The 22,908-nt window shown below is 40.3% G+C and overlaps 1 protein-coding gene across 2 annotated transcripts in view; it reads right to left on the bottom strand.

The window, feature by feature from the left end:
• Positions 1 to 1,067: 1,067 nt before the first annotated feature.
• LOC133027752 (zinc transporter ZIP11-like) overlaps positions 1,068 to 22,908 on the bottom strand; it is a 115,193-nt gene continuing 93,352 nt past the window's right edge. For both annotated transcript variants that reach the window (XM_061094854.1, XM_061094855.1), the window contains exons 6-10: positions 18,305 to 18,472; positions 3,355 to 3,424; positions 2,339 to 2,437; positions 2,073 to 2,231; positions 1,068 to 1,969 (exon numbers count right to left, since the gene is read on the bottom strand). In XM_061094854.1, the coding sequence (XP_060950837.1) occupies positions 1,891 to 1,969; positions 2,073 to 2,231; positions 2,339 to 2,437; positions 3,355 to 3,424; positions 18,305 to 18,472 (575 nt within the window). In that variant the 3' untranslated portion in view covers positions 1,068 to 1,890. The remainder of the gene's footprint in view (positions 1,970 to 2,072; positions 2,232 to 2,338; positions 2,438 to 3,354; positions 3,425 to 18,304; positions 18,473 to 22,908) is intronic.

Genomic DNA, 22,908 nt, shown 5'->3' with positions numbered 1-22,908 from the left:
CAACCCTGTAGCTGCTGAAAGGCCTCTGAAGGAGGCTGGTTGTTGCTGTTCTTAGTCACATGTTCATCACAAGGCAGTTTAAGCTGTTTGCTAAAAGCTCCAGCTTTCCTTGAGCTGGATCAGGATCAGTTTGTAAGAAGCTGCTACAATTTTTGTTCTTAAGTAAGGCTGAGTGATATGACTTCAAATCAGTATCTCCATTATTTCAAACTTCTCCCACGATTACGATTAGTGAATGATTATTTTAAGCCCCCACCGCATCGTGATCGGACCCCCCCACGCCTGACGCACATCACTGAGGAGCGGTCAACAAGTGACACTGCTTCTGTTCTTCTCTTATCACTCACATGTAGAACTGATCTTCATAAAAACCTGCTGAATTCATATTAATGTTCCTGGATAAACAGGGTGTCGGATCTTTTGCAACAGTGAAGTTAAAACACTCATCTCTTCTCTGCAGGAGTGTGTGTGTGTCCTGTTGGTCGCTTTTCATACAAACAAAAACAATCACATTTATTTTGATGATGTCCGTTCACGAATCCGGATTGTTCCAGGAAACTTGAACCCTGATGTCCTGGCTCCTGTGTGTCACATTTGGTCTTTTTTTTCAATGTGTTAAAATACGTGTCTCATAAACTCTAGAGCAAATCAAACAAACACACAAAGTAAACTTCATGGAAAATGAACGTTGAGTAAACCTAACAGTTTGTGAATGTGTCACATAGGGGAAATATTTAGTCTAATAGAGGTTAGAAATGTCTGTTTCAATACAGCCCTACCCTCCATGTTAGAAAAAATGTAACATTCCTACAGCAGCCCAGAGAGGACAAGCCGAAACCCTGGCTGTCGCGAGTGCCTTTTGCATGTTGACATTACCTCAAGGCCACCGTAGAATTTCCCTACATGCTTGAAAAGGGAGGGGTAGGGGAGGGGGCTTTCAGCTGGTTGCAGTCTGCACTTTCACCACTAGATGGAACTACGCCCTACACACTGGTCCTTTACATGTCTGTAGAAAGGCAGATGGATAAAACACATTCAGGGCCTTACAAACATCACATGAGGAAAACTGAGAATTACTTGGCTGTTTAATTATATAAATACTCATCACGAAAAAATTCATCAACTTCAACAGCATTTAAATAATTAGACGAAGGCCACAACGTGTGATTCTTCAGACTGACCTGTAGATGGCAGGAGATGGTTAAAGGGGAGAATATTGTTTGAGATTGTTGTAAAAGGACAAAGTAATTGGCTTATAATACAACATCCGAGCGAGTCAAATAATTGTCAGATATACACAGTAACAAATGGTCGGATGGAGATCATGGAGCTTAAACAAGTCCCATAAAGAACTTCATATTTCAGCACATCACACTGTCTTGCAGAATTAAAGAAGAAAAAAACAAATTTTCATTCACGGTCCCACACATGATCAAATCAAAAACCAGACTTTAAGTACTGCCATCATGAGGAAATACAAAAACTGGAAGACGCAAACTTAAAAATACAATCATTCCTAACAGAGTTTTTGCTTTAAAAACAAGTCTCTGCCAAAGTAAAGCTCAGAGAGCAGCATCCTCTCATTAAACATTCACCAGCTCTCCAATCAGGAGTATATTCATTATCGATAAACTCATTACCACACAAAGATAATCATTCAAGTACAGTTGCCCTTAAGTTTTTAACAAAATAGTTCTGTTTCTGAATTAGTACATTTCAAGTAGCAACAATTCAAACAAAACGTACAAACAGTGTTTCAGAATAAAACACCCCATTTGGTCCCTTTAAAAAAAAAAAAAAAAAAAAAAAAAAAACTGAGGTCAGCATCACTGTCATGACAACGTGGCCATTGAGGGTCCTGTTGACATTGCACCGGTTACCCTGGCAACATCAGCCCAGGCCCACGTCTAATGACATCATCACTACGAATCCCAGGATGGAGGTCCAGGAGGCCAGCTTCCCGTTTCCACTGGCGACGACAAGATGGAGAAAAGGAAACATAAAAAAAAGTGTGAGCTGTTAATAAGGGAATGCACATTCTCATGCTTCTTTTTCACATCTTCCTTCTTTACCTGACTTGAGCCTCTGGTATGATGTCATCGACCACCACGTAGACCATCGCCCCGGCAGCAAATGCCAGCGCATACGGCAACAGAGGTTCTGCCATAACGACAGCGAGGGCTCCCAGTAACCCAGCAACAGGCTCAACCATGCCGCTTAACTGGCCATACCTGAGAGGGAAACACTGAATGTCAAGAGTCTGCACAATCAGAGCTGTGTGTTTAATTGTTGTGTTCTCTGACAGAGTGTGTCGACACGGATGCGCGTCTTTTCGTACCAGAAGGACCTCCACGCCGAGACCCCTGAACCCCGCAGCGGCAGGCTCACTGCCAAGCCTTCTGGGAAATTCTGTATGCCGATACCAATGGCCAAATTTCTGAGGGAGCGAGGAAATAATAAGCAGTCAGATAATTTATTCTTCTACAATAAATATAATCAACTCAATGACTTCATCACATCCCCATCTTCAGCATGCACTGGGGTGGTTTGCACCTCTCTGCAGTACCACCATTCATCCACCAGGTATCAGCAGCACACCACACAGTAAACGACTTCAATAGGGGGGACTGATGAAATCCTGCCTAAATATAAATATGCTAAACCACAGACTCGAAATACCAATTTATAGATTTGCTTTGTACAAACATTACTGTTCCTAAGAGGGTGAAGTTACATCACTTTGTTGCCCCTGACAATTTTTTAGTGGGTTTTTTCTACAGATATCACTCCAGCCTAGTGGATGAGTCCCAATTACTTTGGTGACTGTTAAATCACCATCCCAGGGCAAAACATTTGCGGGTGTCCAAGATTCAAGCAACTTGTGGAATCCATGCCACCATATGTATACAAAAACTGCGAATGTGCTACAAAATGTACATCGAGTCAATATGAAAATGGGATTAGGCCAAAGCTCCACCTGTGACCATCAGATTTACCAAACTCTGCAGTACCACTCTGTGACCACTAGATATCAGGCGCATACAGCACAGTTATGAAACCCCTCATCACATGTTTACCATTTTGATAACTAATATCTAATCCCAGCCACGATGAATTTTAATTTGAAACGAAACATTTCAACATTACATCAACATTTCGCTATCTTGAGGATACCAGCGACTCCAGTGACACAACAATCACAGGATTTATAGTTTTGTGTCCATGATGGAGCACATATTTGCTGTTTTTCAATGGTCTGCATCATTTGCCGCCATTTACTGTCCATATAAGTTCTTACTTGCCAGTGTAGAAAACTGATATTTGTTCTGCTTCATGTTTGTTTGCCTGTTTTACCTGGCGCTCTCGAAGGTTGCAGATGAGGTCTTTCCAATGGCTCCAAATGCAACTCCCACGGCCAAGCCCTCTGTGGATGAAACAAAAAACACAGAAAACAGGCTCAAAACTTTGTGGGCAAAGAATAGAAGTAAGAAAAATAAGCATGTACGATAAATAAAGAAGGGAAGACTATTGAGATGTTCTTTCAGATGGAAGATGGTGACCAACTTATAATAACAGTCCAAGGTGATCTGTGGCTCGAGGTTTACACTTTATACTTTTAGTTGCTCTTGCCTTCTACGGTCAGATAAACCTACAACTAAAGTTTCATCCCGGTAAAATATATCTGCAGAGGCAGGCCCTGTGGGATGGAGACATATTTGCTGAACTACTGATCCTTCACTGTGAGTAAACACAACATAGTTGCTTTTTGTCTTTTGATTTTCTTTCTGTAAGGTTTTCAACAAAGTGTTTGCTCAGGGTAAGACTGATATAATATACGTTGGAAGGCTTCTTCAAGAGTGCTGAGCCAAGAAAGCTGCACTGATTCCCCTTTTTCACTAACATGGTGATAACAGGTTCAGTTTGAGTTTGCCCATCCAATCCCCCCGAGTTGGATAAGCTTGGGAGATTTTCAACAAGAATAAATAGGTTTGGACACCTGAAACTCATTTTACAGCTGGAATTGAAAGCAGGTTTTTCCAGTGCAAACAGGTATAATGTCAATGGCCATGTTATATTCTACCGGTTGGAAAGAGAGGATGAAGAAGGCAACAGTGAAGAAGGCACATGAAAAACTAATGAAAAGAGTTGTATTACAACTGATACAGTATCTGTAAGATCAGCACAGTTGGTAATTTGCTCTTTATTAGAAATCCTAACATTCATTCAAGAGTGGGGGTTCAGATTTGACCTGTAATGACCAATTCCAAACACACAGTCTAGAAGCGCAGCAGACCATCTGTTAGTTTGACCTATTGCATGTCCTCTTGACCTATCAATAAGTCTGTACTTCTACGTTGTAAGGTGCCAAAGTGCAAATCTGCCCTGAGCGTACAGTCACGACACTAAAGCATCTGTGAAGCGGCCTGTGGAAGTGTTTGGTCTTCTATCATAGACAACAGAGTCACAAATACAGGTGGTGCTGATTAAGGTCTTTTACCATGACAACAAATCCGCGAGCTCACCTGTTAGCGGTGCACAGATGAAGGGAGAGACGTCAAATACTCTGCTTGTGCACACAGGGTAGCTATTCGAATACATGTGGCAGGTCCAATTAGTTTGAATTGATTTTTGATAAAAGGTGACAGCCCTACTATAGGTGATCAATTGAATCCACCCTCTTGCTACGACTTCTAAGTTATTGTGCGGTGGGCAAACACCCTCCGTTAATGACAGATTCTTGATTCCAATGGTTCTGCTCCACACGGGTGGTAATGGGCGTCGCTTCTGAGTGGCACCACGGTTCCCTGAACTGAGCTGGTTCACGAAGAGCAGATGATTTGGTGAAAAGAAGGTTATAAGACAGGTTTCTAACGCTGTGTATAGAGCCGTTCCCTGTTCTCTGTTTACACACTCTATACACCCTGAGCAGCATCTCTCTCCTCTGATACTCCGTTTGTCTCATTTGAAATGCCTGTCATGCATACTTAAAGTAAACATCATTCAAACTCAAAGCGAAAAGGTCACACTGTGGAGATGTGTGTTTGAGAAGGACGTGTACGTGTGTGTAAGTGTGTGTTTGAGCAGCTTGATCTACAGGCTGCTTTGCATTTCAATCCAAAGAAGCAGGGGACCGGAATGGCACCGACTTCAAACGCTGACAAGCAGTCACGTCCAGTTATGCCATCAGCAGCCATGTTATTACAATGCTAAAACATGCTAATTTCCTGATCTTCTTTCCCCACGGGCTATTATCAGAAACAAGATAAGAGCAAGCACAGGACTTTGGAATCACTTGTGACACCCAATAAAACACGTTTTTTGCCAATGAGTTTATTCTGAGTTTTGCAGCTCTATCGTTTTTGTTAGCACACGGTTGTTGGTCATCACAAACCCACAGCAGTAGAGCAAACCATGAAACGTCCAAGCTCTACTAAAGTTTTACTGTCAGACTGGTGTCGTTCGCCTAAGAAAAGCAACAATGTTTCTCTACTTTTCTTCTCTTCTACATTTAGTTTTCTACAGAGAAAACCGAACCAGGTGCCGCTCTGGTGAAGCAGTTTCGAACAACCATCTTTCCCCATACATTACATTTCCTGCTGTCAAACTGCTCAGGTCATTATATAAATGAGTCTATTAGACAGTGATACTGTAAATATTTATAAGATCACAGTAAATATATATCTAGGGAAGCAGATGTTGCTACAGACAGATTCATGTCCTTGTGCACTGAAGCAGTATGGCTCCTTCAGGATGGTCAGATACCATTAAAATCAGGTCCTGTTGAATTACCAGGCAGCCTGTGGTTACTGATGTCACATGGCGAGCTTTAGAGGCGAACTGGAATCTTGATTAAGATTTAGCGATTCCCTTTTTTGGCAGCGTAAATTACTTTTTCAACATAATGCTTTTGAAATGTTTTGCTGATTTTTTTGTATTGAAATCTGGAACAAAAACTAAATGATGTTGTAATGGGTTGTGTTGTAAGTATTTTTTTTGCTGTTGACAATATCCATTGATTTCTTTAAAAAAGGTTTTTGCTGTTATTGCAGGACCAGAAAATCTACTTGCTTCATACTGTAGTGCCGTGGCATCAGGTGGGTGGACAGGCTACTATCATTTCAGAAAACACAGTGATCATAGCAGAAAGCTCACGTAGCAGCTATGGAGCAGAGAAGCTCCCCGTGTGACCAACAGAAGCGCATGAGTTGCAGCAGATCCGCCACGTAGCCGCCACGTGCTGCACATGCAACCAGTGTGGCCAGATGTTAGGAGCCCATCAAACAAACTGACCAATAGCCTTCCTTCCTGCAAGCTTATGTTAGCAGGTGCTTTTTTGGTAACTTATTCAATAAACTACATTGATTTTGAGGCTTTAGCATGAAGCTAATCTGAAAAGAAATGTACCTTGACTGCTAATACCTATGGACAAGCGACATTTGGTTCTGATCCAGATAATAACTGATCCAATTTTTTAGGGGTGTGTGCTTTGGTTTGCTAGTGTGTGGTACAAAATACATCTAGAAACCTTTTTGAAATATTTGCACTATATTGATATTTGTCATAGATTTTCAAGTTAGTTATTTGACATTTTGAGATAAACAAATCACCCAACTGTTCTCATATATTGGTTTGTTCATTTCAACCACTGCATATCAGCAAATGGATATTTGCCTGAGTTTCATTGAAAATATGATACATGTCTCTGATCTCAATACTTGTACAGTATATGCAATATGGTGATAAAGTGCCCAATCAGCCTTAGTGGAGATACGTACTCCCCGAGTGCTCTTCAAGTTTCATCAGCTTAAATGGCTTTATGGAAATTGCTCCAACTCATCACAGAGTTTTCTATTCCACCACTGTATCATTGCCCTCTCTGTCTTATTTTCTATCTCACTCACTGCCTGCAATATTTATAGCCAACATCAAGCCTTAAACCAAGTGACAAAGCTAAAGATAGAGAGAACAAGAGTAGTCAGAGGAAGCAAAAAGGAGATGAAAGACAGAGCGGAGAGATGATATCTGCAACGGAGTAAGAGATCAGTATCCTGGTGCCCCTTCAGCAGCTGCACCTCCCTGGACCCCAGGGGCCACTTCATCATAATGTAAGGGCTGTCATTACATCTGGTAGCAATGCACAACGCCTCTAATCAACTTCACAACAGCCCAAGAGAGGCGAACATACTGTGGCGATGATATGAAAAATAGCACCTTTGAGTTACACTGTGGGTCCCAGTTACAATCCATCTCAATCCTCCACCACTGGCTGAAAAGCCACAGGGTCCAGTAGGAACTATCTGCGCTGGAACACCTTCAACTGAGCTTGAATTAAACATGAGCTTAGAGAGAGAGAGAGAGAGAGGGACAGAGTTCTAGTGTCTGGTGTTTCAACAAAACTAGAACAAAGCTGGGGGCAACTGAGATGTTTTTAAAATGGGACCTTATTTTAAAGACGCAAGAAACCTCAATGATGAATTATCCTGTTTTTCTTAATTCCATATATGCCAAGATAATGGTACGGGTTGACCTGATGACCCGTCTGATTGAACTGTGGAAAATAACACATCCTCTGCTCTTCTGGATCAAGAATAAAACGTTCAGTCTCGTACGGCTATACAGCTGGAAATGTGAGCGGGGGGTTTGGGAAGGGCTTTGCGAGTCCACTGAGCGACAAGCCTTTTCTTCCAAAGCAGAGTTAAGAGTCAGCAAGGGAGCACTAAACACCCACACGCCTGTCAGCATTTACTCAGGAGAATCGTTTTTTAGTGTCTTTGCTGGAGGCGCGCACGGCCATCACATAAATATCTGAAGGATTTTTACACTAGTGAACAAAACCAAAACCTCAGCAAGCTTTAGTTGCTTTACTCAGACAGAACTGACAGGCCAGCAGTAGGAGGAACAGGTATCAGTGTCTGCTGTGACGCTTGTGCCATTTATCAAGTGTGTGTATATTCATCTCTGCTCCTGTGTCAATGACTGGTTGTAGAGAATTATCTGCATTTGCATCACATTACTTTACTTTCAGCGATTAGTTTAATCCAAAGAAACCAAACTGGGCATACATTGTGCCATTGGAGCCAGATTTTGACCAGTTGGATAGAGTTTCCGCTTCATCATGCATTGTTTGTCGTGCAGTGTTCAGGGGGATAGCGAGGAGCAATCAGATGCTCCCGTCTGGCCCTAGGAGGGTCGCGTGAACTTTTGAAATGTCAGATATTTTGGTCGGCCGTCTTCATTCCCTCGAAGAGAGGCATAGTCTCGAGTCGATTCCTTAAACTCAGCACCCCTGTTTGGCTCACCTGTGGCAAAATGCAGTGAAAGTGAAACCAGAACATGGTGACACAGCACGACGCATGGACTGAGAACATACAGAGGCTGGTCGAGCTGTGGCACCATAGAGCATCCCTGCCTGTTAGATGTTGGCCCGTCTTTACTTGGCATTTTGGGACGCAGAATGGGACATGTGGTCAAGTTTCAACTGCTCCCAGTGTCTTTTCTCTCTCCCTCATTTTTTTCCGCTAACCCCAACCCCGTCGAGGCTTGAGAGTCCTACAGGTACCCACAAAGCCACAGAGACATTAACATGTTTCTTCATACAGGTGTTAATCCAGCCGGGAAAGGTAGGGTCGCTGCAACTCAAGGATACTGTACAGGAACAACTGGTCACTGATTTGTTGGATGAATATGAAAATTATCTGTTGTGAATTGTGACCAAATGTTAATTTAAGAGAGAGAGAATATTTCTGAGAAGCTCAAAAAAGCTCCAGTTGTGAAATACAAGTCTGATTCTCTTCATTCTCTGCTGGAGGAAATGAGAGATGGTTAATATTGCCAAATGTGTATGTGTATATTTTCCTTTTTTTCCTTCACTCCCCAGAGGAAACTCAAGTTACTTTTGGGCAATAGTGCACGAGTGTGTGTGTCTTGTGTGCTTGCATGTGCACAGCTGCTGGTCCTATCCGATTCCTGCTTAATGTTCTATGCTATGCTCTTTTAAGCGGGTGTGACGATGACGCTGCTGACAGCACACTGTCACAGAAGCCACTCATTTCTATTGCACTTCTTCTTTAATCTCTACTCCTCAACCTCTTCCTTACTCCTTCCATGGCTGCACCTCCCCTCTCTCAACTGCCTCTACTCCTCCCCCTCCTCCTCCTGCAGAACTGAGATTTTTTAGCTTTTTTTTTTAAAGCAAAATTCTTTCATCTTATGTTTCATCAAAGATTCCTCTCATCGCTCTTTCCTTGGCTTTTTACCCCCCCAGTCTGGGATGGAAAGCTCACATTTCATAATGTTCCATAATCGACTGGATCACAACGTACCCATTTCTCAATGAAACCCAAGACTTAATCTCCTGCAATTTCAGCATCTGAAGAAATTATTTAGTGTGGTCCTTCACATACCAGGATATAAAGAGTAACTCTAAAAATGTTCTGATGAAAATATCTTGTGTGAGTGTTTCTACTTTGGTCCTGATGGAAAATCTCTCTTCCTCTTTTATATTGGAATCAGTGGGGGAAAACTACTTTATGGGTTAATTTTAGAAAGAATGTTGACATGCTATTAATAAGGAATTCATCATTTGAGCTGCTGTTTAACTTGTTTTTTTTTTTTTTAACCTGGCATATTTTTAATTGAATACCTCAATTTTGGCAGCAAGATTTTATGGAAACGTAGTCAAACCAGCTCCTTTAACTTTACTGCTCATATTAAGGTTCACAATTCTAAGTTGGGGTTGTACTTGAAAAGGTTTACTTGCTCTAATGTTCAGAAAACATCACTTTCCTCAAACTGTACATTGCTGCAGCTCCTCTTTTCAGCCTCTTGTCTGAAACTCAACGTGGTCAGTTCGTCCACTCTGTTCTGATTGGTCAACCATTTCCAGCACATTAAGGAAATGTCGGCCTCAGCTTTCCCTTTGCCTGTGTAGGAATCCTTGGGACGAGCTAAACGGGATAGAATTTGTTTGCTGCACAAATCTTTGAGCGTGTGTTCACTTGACTTCACCAACAGCAACAGAACCGACTGGGGTCATCAATACATCCGGTTTTAACCCCTCCCACTGCTACCGTTACCATAGCTGCGGAGTACAATAACCTAATCATGTTCCAAACCCATGCCAAACTGGCTTTGGTGAATTCTGTCCATGTAGGGTTCATGACACTTGGCTTGTTGAGTGTCAGACTTGAGCCGTTAGATGTGCATTATGCAAACATACATGACAGGGCAGTATTGACGAGGTGTTTCAGGATCTTTAGAAGCAGTGTTTTCTGTAGGGAAGAGGAACTCACTTTACTACAGACTTGAAGATTTGTAACTTTACAGAACTTTTCAAAACATATAACACCTACATGTCTAGAGAAAAGAGAAGAAATTTAAAAGCATATGTTCGCTTTTATTTCTCCCAGTTAATTTTTAATACTTTTAGAGTGAAATGTCAGGGAATAATGATTTGCTCATGATACAATTTTAGAGCCCAATGTGACATTTTAACACGGCTCTATCTGTCTGTCTGATGATCCAAAACCATTTAGTTGTTATGTGGGAGAAAGAAGCAGTTAATCCTCACAACACCAGAGAAAGTGACAATTTGACTTGTTATTATCATTTAGGGCGACATTAATAGTTCACTGTTGAGAACAAAGCTCTCCTTGTGAAGTCGAGTACACTGCTCCGTCAAGGTTGTCTGGACAAGAATAGAAAAAAGGGCTTCAACATTCAGAACACCTTGGGAAATAGTTTACTTTATCATAATATTACAATTAAAGCAATAATGTGTTGATATCCCTGGTTGCCTCTTATTTTGCTCAAGGTATCAGTTAGCAGGAGCTGTCAATGGCCTTGCTCCATCCATCAAGCTAACAAGGATCAACCCAAATGGTTTTGAGAAAGGGCAGCCATCAATCTCCTGCACAGTTTGATGGACCGTCACCAAACTCTTGTCATGGCCCCGTCTCAATGTAACACGTTATTATGCACCTTGTGTTTGTTCTTCCATCATCCTGAATCACCCAATGGGATTAAGATAAGATAAGATAAATGTATTAATCACACACACATGCACACACACTCCAAAAATTAGGGAAATTTGTCCTCTGCTTTTAACCCATCTGGTGAACACAGCAGGACACACAGAGCAGTGGGCAGCCATGTACGGCGCCCGGGGAGCAGATGTTGGGGGAGTAAGGTGCCTTGCTCAGGGGCACTAGACAGATCCAAGTGTTGTCGATCCAGCTTCGATTTTTGTTGTTACTCAGTCCGGGTATGTTTTTGTTGTTACTCCATGGAGTCGAACCAGAGACCTCCCAGTCTGATGTCTTCCCAATTTTTTGCCCACTTATTATCACTTAGTGCACCCACTATACGTGAAGGAACCTATGTTTCTTAGCATTTATCGCTGATGTAAAATTACATGATTAACGGTGAATATGCACTCTTAAAGAGCCCAAGAGGTCTCGTCTGCTGCAATTTCTGTACAAAACAACAGGGTAAAAAACACTATTTTGTCCTTTAGAAAGAAGATGTTCAATGTTATCTCATCATTACAATTTTACCAATATTTTTGGAATCCTATAAGGACAATCAGTATAGAAAATGGATGGATTCAAAAAATAGAGCATTCATTATAAAGCATGTTCCTTTGAAATTCTAAGTTTTGTGCAAATATCGACAAAGATAATAAAAAATAATAAAGTTGTCCAGATCAGACAATTAAGACAACAAAACATCGGAGTGACTTTTTAGGTGTATATTAGGTTTTACATAACAAACGGCAGAATTATCAACAGAAACATGGCTTTTTGCTGACTGTGTGTGAAGCGTTGGAATGCAAAATGTGTAGACACTACAAAGTTGGGTTTTCACCAGGGGCTTTCTGTTGCCCTTGCATGAAACATATGCATGTACTTGTGTGCAGCCAATGTTATACTTCAGAAATAATGAAAATGCTTTTGCCTTCTCACTTCCCCCTCTTCTGTGGTGTTCATGTATAGCACCAAGGTTAGTGCAGGTTTTAACAAGTTCAAATTTAAATCTTTTAAGACCATAATGATGAAATGAAATGAAAGTTGAGTGCTTTTTCGAATGTGACTTGTATGAAGAAATATCAAAGTTGCCAAAATTGCTTACCCTCAATTCCTAAATTTAAGATACAGTGAAGTAGCCTCGCAGAGAATAACCCCCAAAATGCTACATTATCTTGCAAACTACAGAGACACTAGGTATCAATATTTTTTCTCAGTTTGTATCAGCTCCATGTTGGTCTTGTTTGTAGTTCTATCATAGCGTGCCAATACTTGCATCGTTGAGAATAGGACTACAACTCACAGAGAAGGTAGAAACATTTCATGCCCCCGAAACATTTCTACTGAAAATGTTTTTTAAAGCACAATAAAATTAAATGGACATTGAAATAATTAAGCTAAATAAGCTATTCACCTATCTAAATGTCCGTTTGCATTAGGTCTTCATAGATAAGTTTAAATTTACCGATTGACTTGAAGACCCCACAGAAACCCTAAGTACATGCACATACATGTATCTTCTGTTTTACTACTGCAATACTTTGCTGTATTGTTCTTGAGGACACTGCTAACTTCGATGTTATATATATCTTGACATGTTTACGTAGCATTTCTAACTGAATTGAACTGCTATACATAAAAAAACGAATATAAAAGTATTCCCAAAAATGTTTACAGTATGTTAAAATGAGGTAGTTTCCAGCAATTGACAGTAGACTTGATAGTTTTTCCACATAGGAGATGTGACACAAGTTACTAATTGAGTCGGTCAACAGGTATTTTTCAAGTATCTGCTGTGAAGATGCTGTGAATTTGCTAAATACAATAACCGAGCTTCAAGCAGGAAGTGCACCCAGTTGGTGCATCACAGATAAATGTGTGCTCGTGCTCAACTTATCAGATCATTTTTATACGAGAGCTAATCTGTGAATTGTATACGTGAACAATTATGAGAAGCGAGGTGTATGCAGTGAGCGGTAAAGTGGTGGTTCTCATCAAAGGACTACTTCCTGGTGACACATGCGCCATCATCTAATCTCCTCTTACACACGACACGTGTGCCCTAATTCTCTTTTTATCCACACTTCCTGGAGCAAAGAATCCTTCCACACGATGAACATAACGATCCTGTGACTGATGGAACAAATGGAAATCAATCAAGTCTGACACAGAAAATCATTCATCATAAGGGCTGCAATTTGATGTGAGCAAGTTGTTCTCTGTCCTAAGCGCTCTGCTCTTCAAAAACTCTGTATTTCCACATTTCATCAAACCATCAGATGATGGAAGTGAAGAGAAATATGTGATAATTTCCTAACAAATGCAGGACAGTCAAAATATGATCATACTTTAGTTTCTCAATTATTTGTGCATTCGTACAATTTCTCTGTCAATTTATTTATCATAAGGGTTCCATCCATCCATCCATCCATCCATATTGATCAGGCTTAAGTAATCACAGCTTCAAATGCATTTGCTAAACCTTTGATGACTCAAAGTTCCGCTCACACTCGTCCCTCTATATTCAATTAAGTATAATCGCAAAACACACAACACAAATTCTGAGAGTAAATAGGAGAGTTTTTGTTAGGTTGATGTTTCTTCACTTTGCTCTTTTGGCTAAGGCGAGTTTGTTGTTGGTTCATTTAGACAACAGTATGAGGCTTTAGGAATAGTTTTTTGCACATGCATTTGCTGCTTGGAAAATGAGAAAATATTTTTCATCTTTGCTGTGTGACATATTTCGGTTCTTTCAATATATCAACATAATTGATAAAAAGTCAACCTAAATATGCAGCAATATTGCACATACAACTCTTTAAATCGTTTTTCTTTTGTCCGCTGCCATAAGTAGTTTACTATTACTTTGCATTGCGCTCCCCAGGATAATATTAAATCAAGTACATACAGTACTTGCAAATGCATGCTGCATTTATTAAGGAACAAGGGGTGACATCTGTGCTCATGTGAAACAATCATAAAACATTTGGATGGATTACCATGACACTTGGTGGAAGGATGCGGTTTGGGTCAGAGGAGAATCCATAAAAAATTTGGTGCGGATCATAAACAAATGGGTGGTTCTGGGAAATTTGTCCTTCACTTTCTTTGCATGGTTTCCAGGAGACTTCATTCCATCTATGGCAGTAGCACAGAGGCTTTGACACACACACAAATGTCACTCTCATGTGTGACAGATTCCGAGTGACAGGTACACAGAGGAAAGAGCAAAAGATCTTGCATAAGAGAGCGAAAGAGAGAGAGTTGCATTGCATGCTGCTTGCGGGTATGGCCACAACTGCACCTGAAACTGAGAGGTCTGACTGTCTGCGTGGAGGGAAAACCTTTCTGGACAACAACCTAAATGTGTGACAGAGCCTGCTGCAAATACCACTGCACACAGCTATACAAAGGAGCAGCAGAGCAAACTACCAAGTTAGAGATCTTTAAGTTATTATGGGAAGTGTAAGATAGAGTCAGTTCATTATCAAATTGCTTTGAAATGGCGAGAAAATGCATCAGCCTTGGTGAATGGTGGTATGTACTTTCAGACCGCTCTTCTAGTTTCTTATTGTTATTTGTTTATTTATGTATTTTGAATTCTGTATCTATTTCTTTTTCATTTCTTTCTAAATGACTGTCTTATGTTGCTTTTATTTGTCATGACGCCATTTTATCTTATGCTAAGAACTGAATTGTCTTTCTGTTGAAATATGCTCTACACATAAATGTCTTGCCAATAAGACATATTGTTATGTCTCAAGAGCATCTTACACTGAGATGAAAACAATGCAGGTAAGATAATATATTGAAGCTACACTTCATTAGAAAACATACGGGTGAGAGATGGAGGGAAGCAGGGCTGGACTGGGAGAACAAAACGGCCCGGGCATTTTTTGGCTCAGACCGGCCCACATAATTAGCCGAGCACATCTGCCATTAAGACATTTAGAAGACATAAGTTACGTCAATTTAAAGTAGCTCATATTAAAAGTACTTAAGTATCAAAAGTATCTGGTGTTGAAATGTACTTAAGTATCAAAAGTACAAGAACTAAAATTAAAAATGCAAATTGCTTTTTATAGTAGGTCTATACAGACACAAAACAACCCAAAATGTTTCTCCTCAAGATTTATCTCAACTGACTGAAAAATTACAACAACAATATGCATATAATGTATAATTTTACCAATTTTGAACCCTAGATGCTGAGGTTCAAATAGTAATGGACCAGTGCATCTGAACTTCTATTTAACTATAAACAAGTGCCTCTTGTGTCTGCCCAAGAACATTAATAAACCACAGTATAACCACTATACTATAGGCACACAAAATAAGACACTATCTCTTATCCTATTCTAGAGGAAGTAAAAGTCGTAACAAGATTTCTGAAGGTGAACCTGCGGAGGGATAGACCAACCTCTCGCGCTGCCCCCCCCCGACGGCAAACACGCCACCGGGACCTGCACATCTCAGGAGGGAGGGGGCAGCGAGTGAGAGAGAGAGAGAGAGAGAGAGGTGCGCCGTCGGTAGAGGCGTGCGACGCCAACCTCCGCTGCTCAAGTAACGAGCCAGTTTGGAGAATGTATTGAAAATTGAAAATGCGCGCTCACATGTCTGCCTCCACTCGCTCATCATTGTCGAGTCCTCCTCGCTCGTCTCCCGGCGCACCTGCTGCTGCTGGGCTGGTGAACCCGGCACCACATAGGTCCGTCAGTTTGGCACATTTAGCAGCCTCCACCTCCAGAGACTTCTGCTTTTTTTCCCCGATGCGTTTTTTACTCTTATTATCCATTTTAAGTTTCTGTTTCAGCAGCAGCCCGTCCCGCGACTCCCACCGCCAATGCAATGAGGTCCCGCCCCACCCTGGTTTGTGTTGTGATTGACAGCACTGTCAGGGCTCTCTGAGCCTGTCAGCCCATGATTGATTGACAATGACAAACAATAGACCAATAATATGTGTCGATGCTGGCAACACACTGCTAGCCCTCTGTAGCCAATTGGCCGGCCCAATTGGAGGGAATTTAGAGAGGAAGAAGAGAAAAAAAACAAAACAACAACATAGCGGACCAGACCGGCCCACATTGGGTCAACGGCCCACCGGGATTATGCCCGGTATGCCCGATGGCCAGTCCACCCCTGGAGGGAAGGCTGCAAATCCGGTCAAGATCACGGCACAGTACTTGTGCTGCCGATTCTCCACACACTGTCTGAGTGGGCTTAGCAGGCCCACGTCCACTTGGCTCTCAACTCAGCCCAAGCTCTTTCACAAGTGGGGTAAAAAAAATCCATGCAAAACTGTAAGCTACATGAATCTCTGAAGTTCTGGTGTTAATTAGCCGCTCATATAGATGTTATCAACCCCATTTCTTTAATCAAACATGTAGTCCTGAGCTGTCGTTTCATGGCTGACAGACTGGAAATATGGAACGCTGCTCCTCCTGGGCGTCACGTCTGATGTGTGATTGGCAGGTGATGCGTCTAATTAGCTCCAAGGGACTGACTGATTGATGTAGTGTTCAATAATGAAGGGTACGCTTCCTTGAAAACCTAGAGTATTTGTAAGGATGTGTCACAATGAAGTAATAAAAAGAGAGCGTTTCCATTCAGTGACGTCTCTATCAAACAACCTGATTAAACTAGATTCAGTACAACATGTGCTTTGTTGTCAGTGCTCCACACACACTCAGCAAAATGAAATGTAACTTGGTAATGAGGCTATATTGGTTACCTACATGCTGTGTATATTATTGTTACAGCTAATGCACCAGCTGCAGTGTTTTCAGTTCAGCTTAGGATTTCTCCACTACCTACCTGCAGTGCGTCATACGTTTCCATAGAAACTTTAACCTCCTACGTCTACCGGCATGTTGTGTCATTTGCAATATCTACATTAATTAAATGAGCTTCTTTGTTCGAAAAACCAGAACACACCAGTTATTCTAACTTTGTGTATTTGGAAATATGAAAAGAAAATCATTTATCCATATATAAATACTAGGCTGTTATTTGCTTGTAACCATAGTAATAAAAGTAAAAAAACTATTTTTAAGTAACATTATCAAGAACATGTCATTTTGTTTCTGGGCTGCAAATAAATGCCCCATTCTGACTTGATTAACATTACAGGGGGCGATGCAGGAAGAAGCTATCAGTGGGACTCTCTGCAAATTAACTGATTGCACCAGACGGCATTTTAACCCTTGGGAATTTATAGCATGTGGTTAGTAATGGACAAAAAGTGGTTTGCAGGGGAGTTGAAACTCTCCTGCAAAATTATCACATTTGAATGTTTTCTTCAGTAGTAAAATAATGAAGTAATAGCTGTCTGTAGAGCCTGACTGATATGGGGACAATGTATATAATATATACATATATATGTAAATATAGAGCCTAAATAAAGAAAATACTGTTTTTTTTATGTAAAACGAAAAATGTATGTACATATTGTCTATATTATTTATTATTGTTATAAAAGCAAGCTATTTAAGCTTATTCAAAAATCGGCCAACAACACAGATATTGATATGTCTGCAGTTATCATAAGCCAACATATATCTAACACGCATTAGTTTTCTGAACATCCATGGATACAATACAAATAGGAACAGTCAATAGCTAATGTGGCAAGTTGTGAATGGTGTCAAGTTGTCAGAATACCAGTACCGAACCTGGAGCTGATATTACAACAGCGCATGTGAAATGCTTCTGTGGTGTAGCATAGGGACTTTCACACAAAAGTCAAATGCTCTTCTGAGTTTTAAAAAATCAAAAAAGAAACAAACCAGAAACAAAATTTCAAGAAACTAATTTGCGATCTGCTTTAATAGAAAAAGGTTGTCACTCGACAGGACTTAAATTACAGGGGAGTCAACAAAGTTTGCTGCAACACAGTAGGTCATTCCAGATACCATTATTACTAGGAAGGTGGTGCAGATTTACCTATTTATGCTCCCTGTACTCTAATTGCCAACATTGTATGATTAGTCTCAGACAAGGCTGAGTCTTACGGGAAGCAATCAATTCATAGTAAATCAAGTTTTGATATAATTTCCTGAACAAGATTTCAATGCAATTTGTGCAATAGTTGTTGATATTCAAGTCTGGACAAACATGGTGGACTTTCCCATCGTCCAACCATCAGATCAACGTTTGTAAGGGCCATGACTTTCAGACTTTGAGTGGCGGAGACAGATATCCACTGTCAGGATTCAGTTTAACTTCCCTATGAGCAACTGGGATATTTGGATGCTATACACAGCCCTATGGCTCGTTCTCACCTGGGATGTTGTGGATGGTGATGGCAAGGATGAGGAGGAGAACCCGTCGCCAGCTGCTTCCCGTCTTCCCAACCACTTGCTGCTGTTTACTTTCTGTTTCCTGTCCGTCTGAGTTGCCTGTATGTCGGACTCTCCTCCTCTGGTGGACATCTCCGTTCTCCATTTTATCTGCACGACAGAGGAGAGCGATATTGAAGGTGAAATAACAGAAACTGCACATTGGGTTCCCTGTCAATACACCACTCATTAGAATAACCTTTAAATGGGCTCGACGGTAGATGTATGGAGGAATCCACAAGTAGCCATTAGGGCTGGCGAATATGGCCGGGAGTTATATAAAGATAAAAATAGACGATCAGTGAAGTTTGTGGTTTTAAACTCTTCTTCAGACAAACACTTGATAGATAGCAAAACATTTTATAAACCTGAGGTAGAATATTAAAACCATGTGTTATACCTCCTCAATTATGAAAATTGTCGTGTTATAACTATTGAGGTTTTATTTCCCAGCACTAGCACCGATATATTGAACAAGTAATATTCAAACACTATTTGCTAACTGTGGATAGGGAGTAAAATTGTGATGAAAAATTTGGGGAGTAACAAGTAACTTTTCTGCAATGTGACAGTCATGCTGAACTAATGCAGTACTTTGTGAGGTGTGTCAAAGTTTGAATGGCTGAAGGGTCTCAGCTTCTTCAAATTAGTTTTCAGCTTCTCTCTGAGGCTCTCACTTTTCATTCCCCGCCCTTGATCTGGTAGCAGGGTCAGCCACCGTCCCCTCCTCTCTTTAGTCCTGAGTCTGACAGAAATCTGTGTAAGGTAAAGGCCTCGCGTTCAGCTCTAAGTTTGTTTGCAGCTTCTACCTGATTTCATGTGGTTTGGAGATCTGCTTCACTACTGCGCTCGATCTCATAGGAAATTAACTGCATTAATCACAGGGTGACTGGAGCTTCAGTCGTCAATTATTCTTCAATAAAAACAGCTCCAACACATCATCAAAACAATTATAATTGGAGGAAAAACACTCACGATGCAATAGTAGCTACTCACAGTCACTAATGGCAGGGATCAGCAAGGCTACACCTCAACTCTGGAAAAACAAAACCCAAATAGGCTGCTTTCTGACACCACCTTTGAGTGATTCTATTTGGAAATGGTATTAACATTTTTGCCTTTGGATGCCTATTTAGTTTTAAGCCTTCTGAACCATTAATGGCCACTGTTACTCAACAGAGATAATGATATATTTATGGCACCATTCAAAACAGCTGGAACAAAGTGCCTCACAAAACATCAGAGACCGCAAGCAAAATGATACAAAGTCAGAGACAAAATGATATAATTAAAAATCGAAAAAAATTAAACAGATGGAAAGCCAATGTAAACATCTCTGAACTCAGAAAGAAGATGATAATAGTCACATATAACTTTGCTTAATAATAACTTTTTAAGCAAAGCATGTTTCACTGGACATCCACACTGGACACACTGCCTGCTTAAAGGGCGAGTCAAAGGCAGCGTGTCTGCGTGCTGCTCACACAGCGTAGTGAACATCACCAGTGAGTATTACGTGATAAAAGCTCACCAGCTGGATGCATTTACAAAAAAAGATGTTCTAAAGTCGATCCACGGCTGCGTGGGATCTTTTGTGTCAAGAGGTGGTTCCAATGAAGCTACACAAAGACGCTCAAGACTTCATCAGTCAGGTTAATTATGTTTGTTCTGTGAAATGCTAATTTTTGTTGGCCTCAATACCATTGGGTGATATAAACAAAACCCTCCAATTTGTCAGTCATCATTATACGCAGACGTTTTCCTGCCAAACACTTGACTTTCTTTCACACAATGAAAAACTTTCTGAGAGGTATGACACACAGCAAACAAGATATTTGAACCAAGGAGCTTAGAAGACAAAAAGATTTGATCAAAAATTAATCCAGATGACTCTGAGAGATGCTGCAAGCCTGATTAGCACATCTATCCAAACTCTATATTTATAGCCCGAGGAACACAGAGCTATTGTTCTTGTCTAAAATGAAAACTGTCCTGTGTTTTTTCCAGTCCAATTATCAGCCTTGCATACTCTTCTAATGTCATGAATACAAGGTTATTGGCTGAAGACAATCTAATTCAGCACGCACCCTCCGGTGGAGTTTGCAAAAACAATATTTGTTCGACTCAACAAAAAGGTTTAAATAATTCATAATAAAGCAAATCATTAAACAAATAGTAATACTTGGTGAATTGATAATGAGCATCACAGATATTTCAATTAAATTTCAGCCTATTTTTTGCTCAATAACTTCAGTTTTTCATGAACCAAATAAGGCAGAAAATGTGAGTATGAGGTAGGAATATTTAAGTCAAAGGAAACAGTAAAGGAAACTTGAAGGAAACTCAGCAAATACGATTTTGTGTAGGAGTAAAGTCACTGATGAGGGGACATGTGATAATCATGTAAACACACAAGTAAAAACAACATCAGCACAAGTGTTTGTTCTAAGAAATTTAATGGGACTCATGCAAGAACAGTTCTTAGAAAAAGATTTGTTATTAAGTTGTGCGTACAAGTGTTTTAGGATAACTGCTTTCATTTTGGTGGAGGTACTAAAATAAATTACGAGTGGTACAGATCCATAGCGGAAGTCATGTGAAATTAGCCGGCTGTATTCAGATCAAGCTGCTAAAAAGTCTAGACTTTTCCCTCTGGATCAAAGAAATAAGGACTTTGATCTCCAAACTCGTGAAGTTCTTATTTTTACTCTGAAGCCGTTTTTTATGAATTCATAGTCATTCCAATGGGACAATGCAGACTCCCTGCAACCTGTCCACACTTTTCACAGCCTGCTGGTTCTCTCCCTCCCTCCCTCCCTCACATTCATTCTCTCTCACACACACTGACATATATAAGAGCCTTTTAAGTGTCTCCAGTTGCCATGTAGTTGGTTATAAGTCAGAATTATTGGGCATGCAAAGGTCAAAAGATTTGGAGGATTGCTCGGGGTGCTCTGGTTACACCCTCAGCCAGCCGATGTTTTCAAAGGCCAGAAACACAGAGCCCATTTTTCTCAAACATAACTTCCAAAACCATTAACCCAGAGCAAAGGGTTAATGGGTTTACTTTGGGCAATTTTACTACCAACAGGAGGCAAGACAAAAAATGTAATGCTCATCACACTTCACAAATGATATTTTGAAGGCAGCAATGGACCTGCTCTGAGGGCGACACAGTTGTCCAAATTTTCTGACCTGCCAATTGAAACCAGGTGTCGGATAACCAGAATTCTGATTGTTGACCCTCCTTCAAAGGGTGAGCAAGCAGGATTGAGTGGAATATAGCAACTATACTCTGTTTAAACATGTAGACTGAATATTTATTACGCATTTCTGCATTTCCCCTATTGCTTTGCCAAGTTAAAGCAACAATTAAAGATATCTGTATCGAAATGTTGACAAGGCAGAACAAAAGTATTTGTAATTATGTTTTTACTCATAATGCCACTCCTGCCCCTCTTGTGTATTCAGTTGCAGCTATCTCTAACTCATACTGCGGATAACTACAACTGAATTATAGATATCTCTAATTTCAGTCTAAGACATCTACAATTTAAGTCAAGTTCAGCATATCTTTAAGTCCCTTGATTAAAGATTTTTTTATTGTCCTATTCAGATATCTGAAGTTAGGTTTGAATTTTTCAAAACAAAGTTGCAGATATCCCAAGCTGGTATTAATGATTTTCATAATTTAATTGTAGATATCTACAGTATTATTAAGTTATTGGTATCTAGAAATTGATTTAGATTAGAGATATCTAAATAGAAAAAATCTTTCGCTGTCATTCTGGTTTGTCATAATGTACCTACAGATATCTTGAATTAGAGTTTAGACCAGTCGACAGATTTATGAAATGTTGAGGAAAGTCGAACTTGCCTCAAAAATGTTACAATGACTTGTCATAGTGGCCCTTCAGGTAACATAGAAACACAAAAAAACAAAATAGATAACCACTTGAACATATACATCAATGTAATGAGAACGTCCTATAATAACTTCAATTACGACTTCAGAGGCCGTTCAGGGTTCCTCTTCAAGGACCTGCAAACACTCAAGGTCTCATAGCAACACTTCCAGATGTAGCTCACCTCCTGATAGGCATGACACCTGAAGTGGTGCATGTGAAAATGGAAGAGGCTCGACATATTTTACCAGCAACGTGTTCAAACCCATACAGATCAGATCGAAAATGTTGATTATTTTTCCTGGTATGTCAGTATGGTGTTTATATCAATTACACAGTTTGTGTGTCGGTTCGTTCATTCTGATAATGCAAAGCTATTGTTAATATGTATCGCGAACTGAAAGGACAAAGAGAAATCTGGAGTGACTCACTCATTATTGTTGCCCAACAATCATGCTGCTGTGTAAGGGAATGCATATCTATGTAACTTGCGTGAGTGCAAATCTTCATCATGGTCTTTGTCGTTGTTTAGTCGAGTTAATAAGTGAAATATTATAAGACCATGATGTGCAACAAACAGTGACACCGTTTGGTGGAAGAATCGTGTTGTATTGTTTTGTCTCCAGTATAATAAAAATAGAC

This window comes from Limanda limanda, chromosome 21 (genome assembly GCF_963576545.1).
Source record: "Limanda limanda chromosome 21, fLimLim1.1, whole genome shotgun sequence".
NCBI lineage: Eukaryota > Metazoa > Chordata > Actinopteri > Pleuronectiformes > Pleuronectidae > Limanda > Limanda limanda.
Note: the sequence above shows the minus strand (reverse complement) of the source record. Positions and strands in the feature narration are given on the sequence as shown.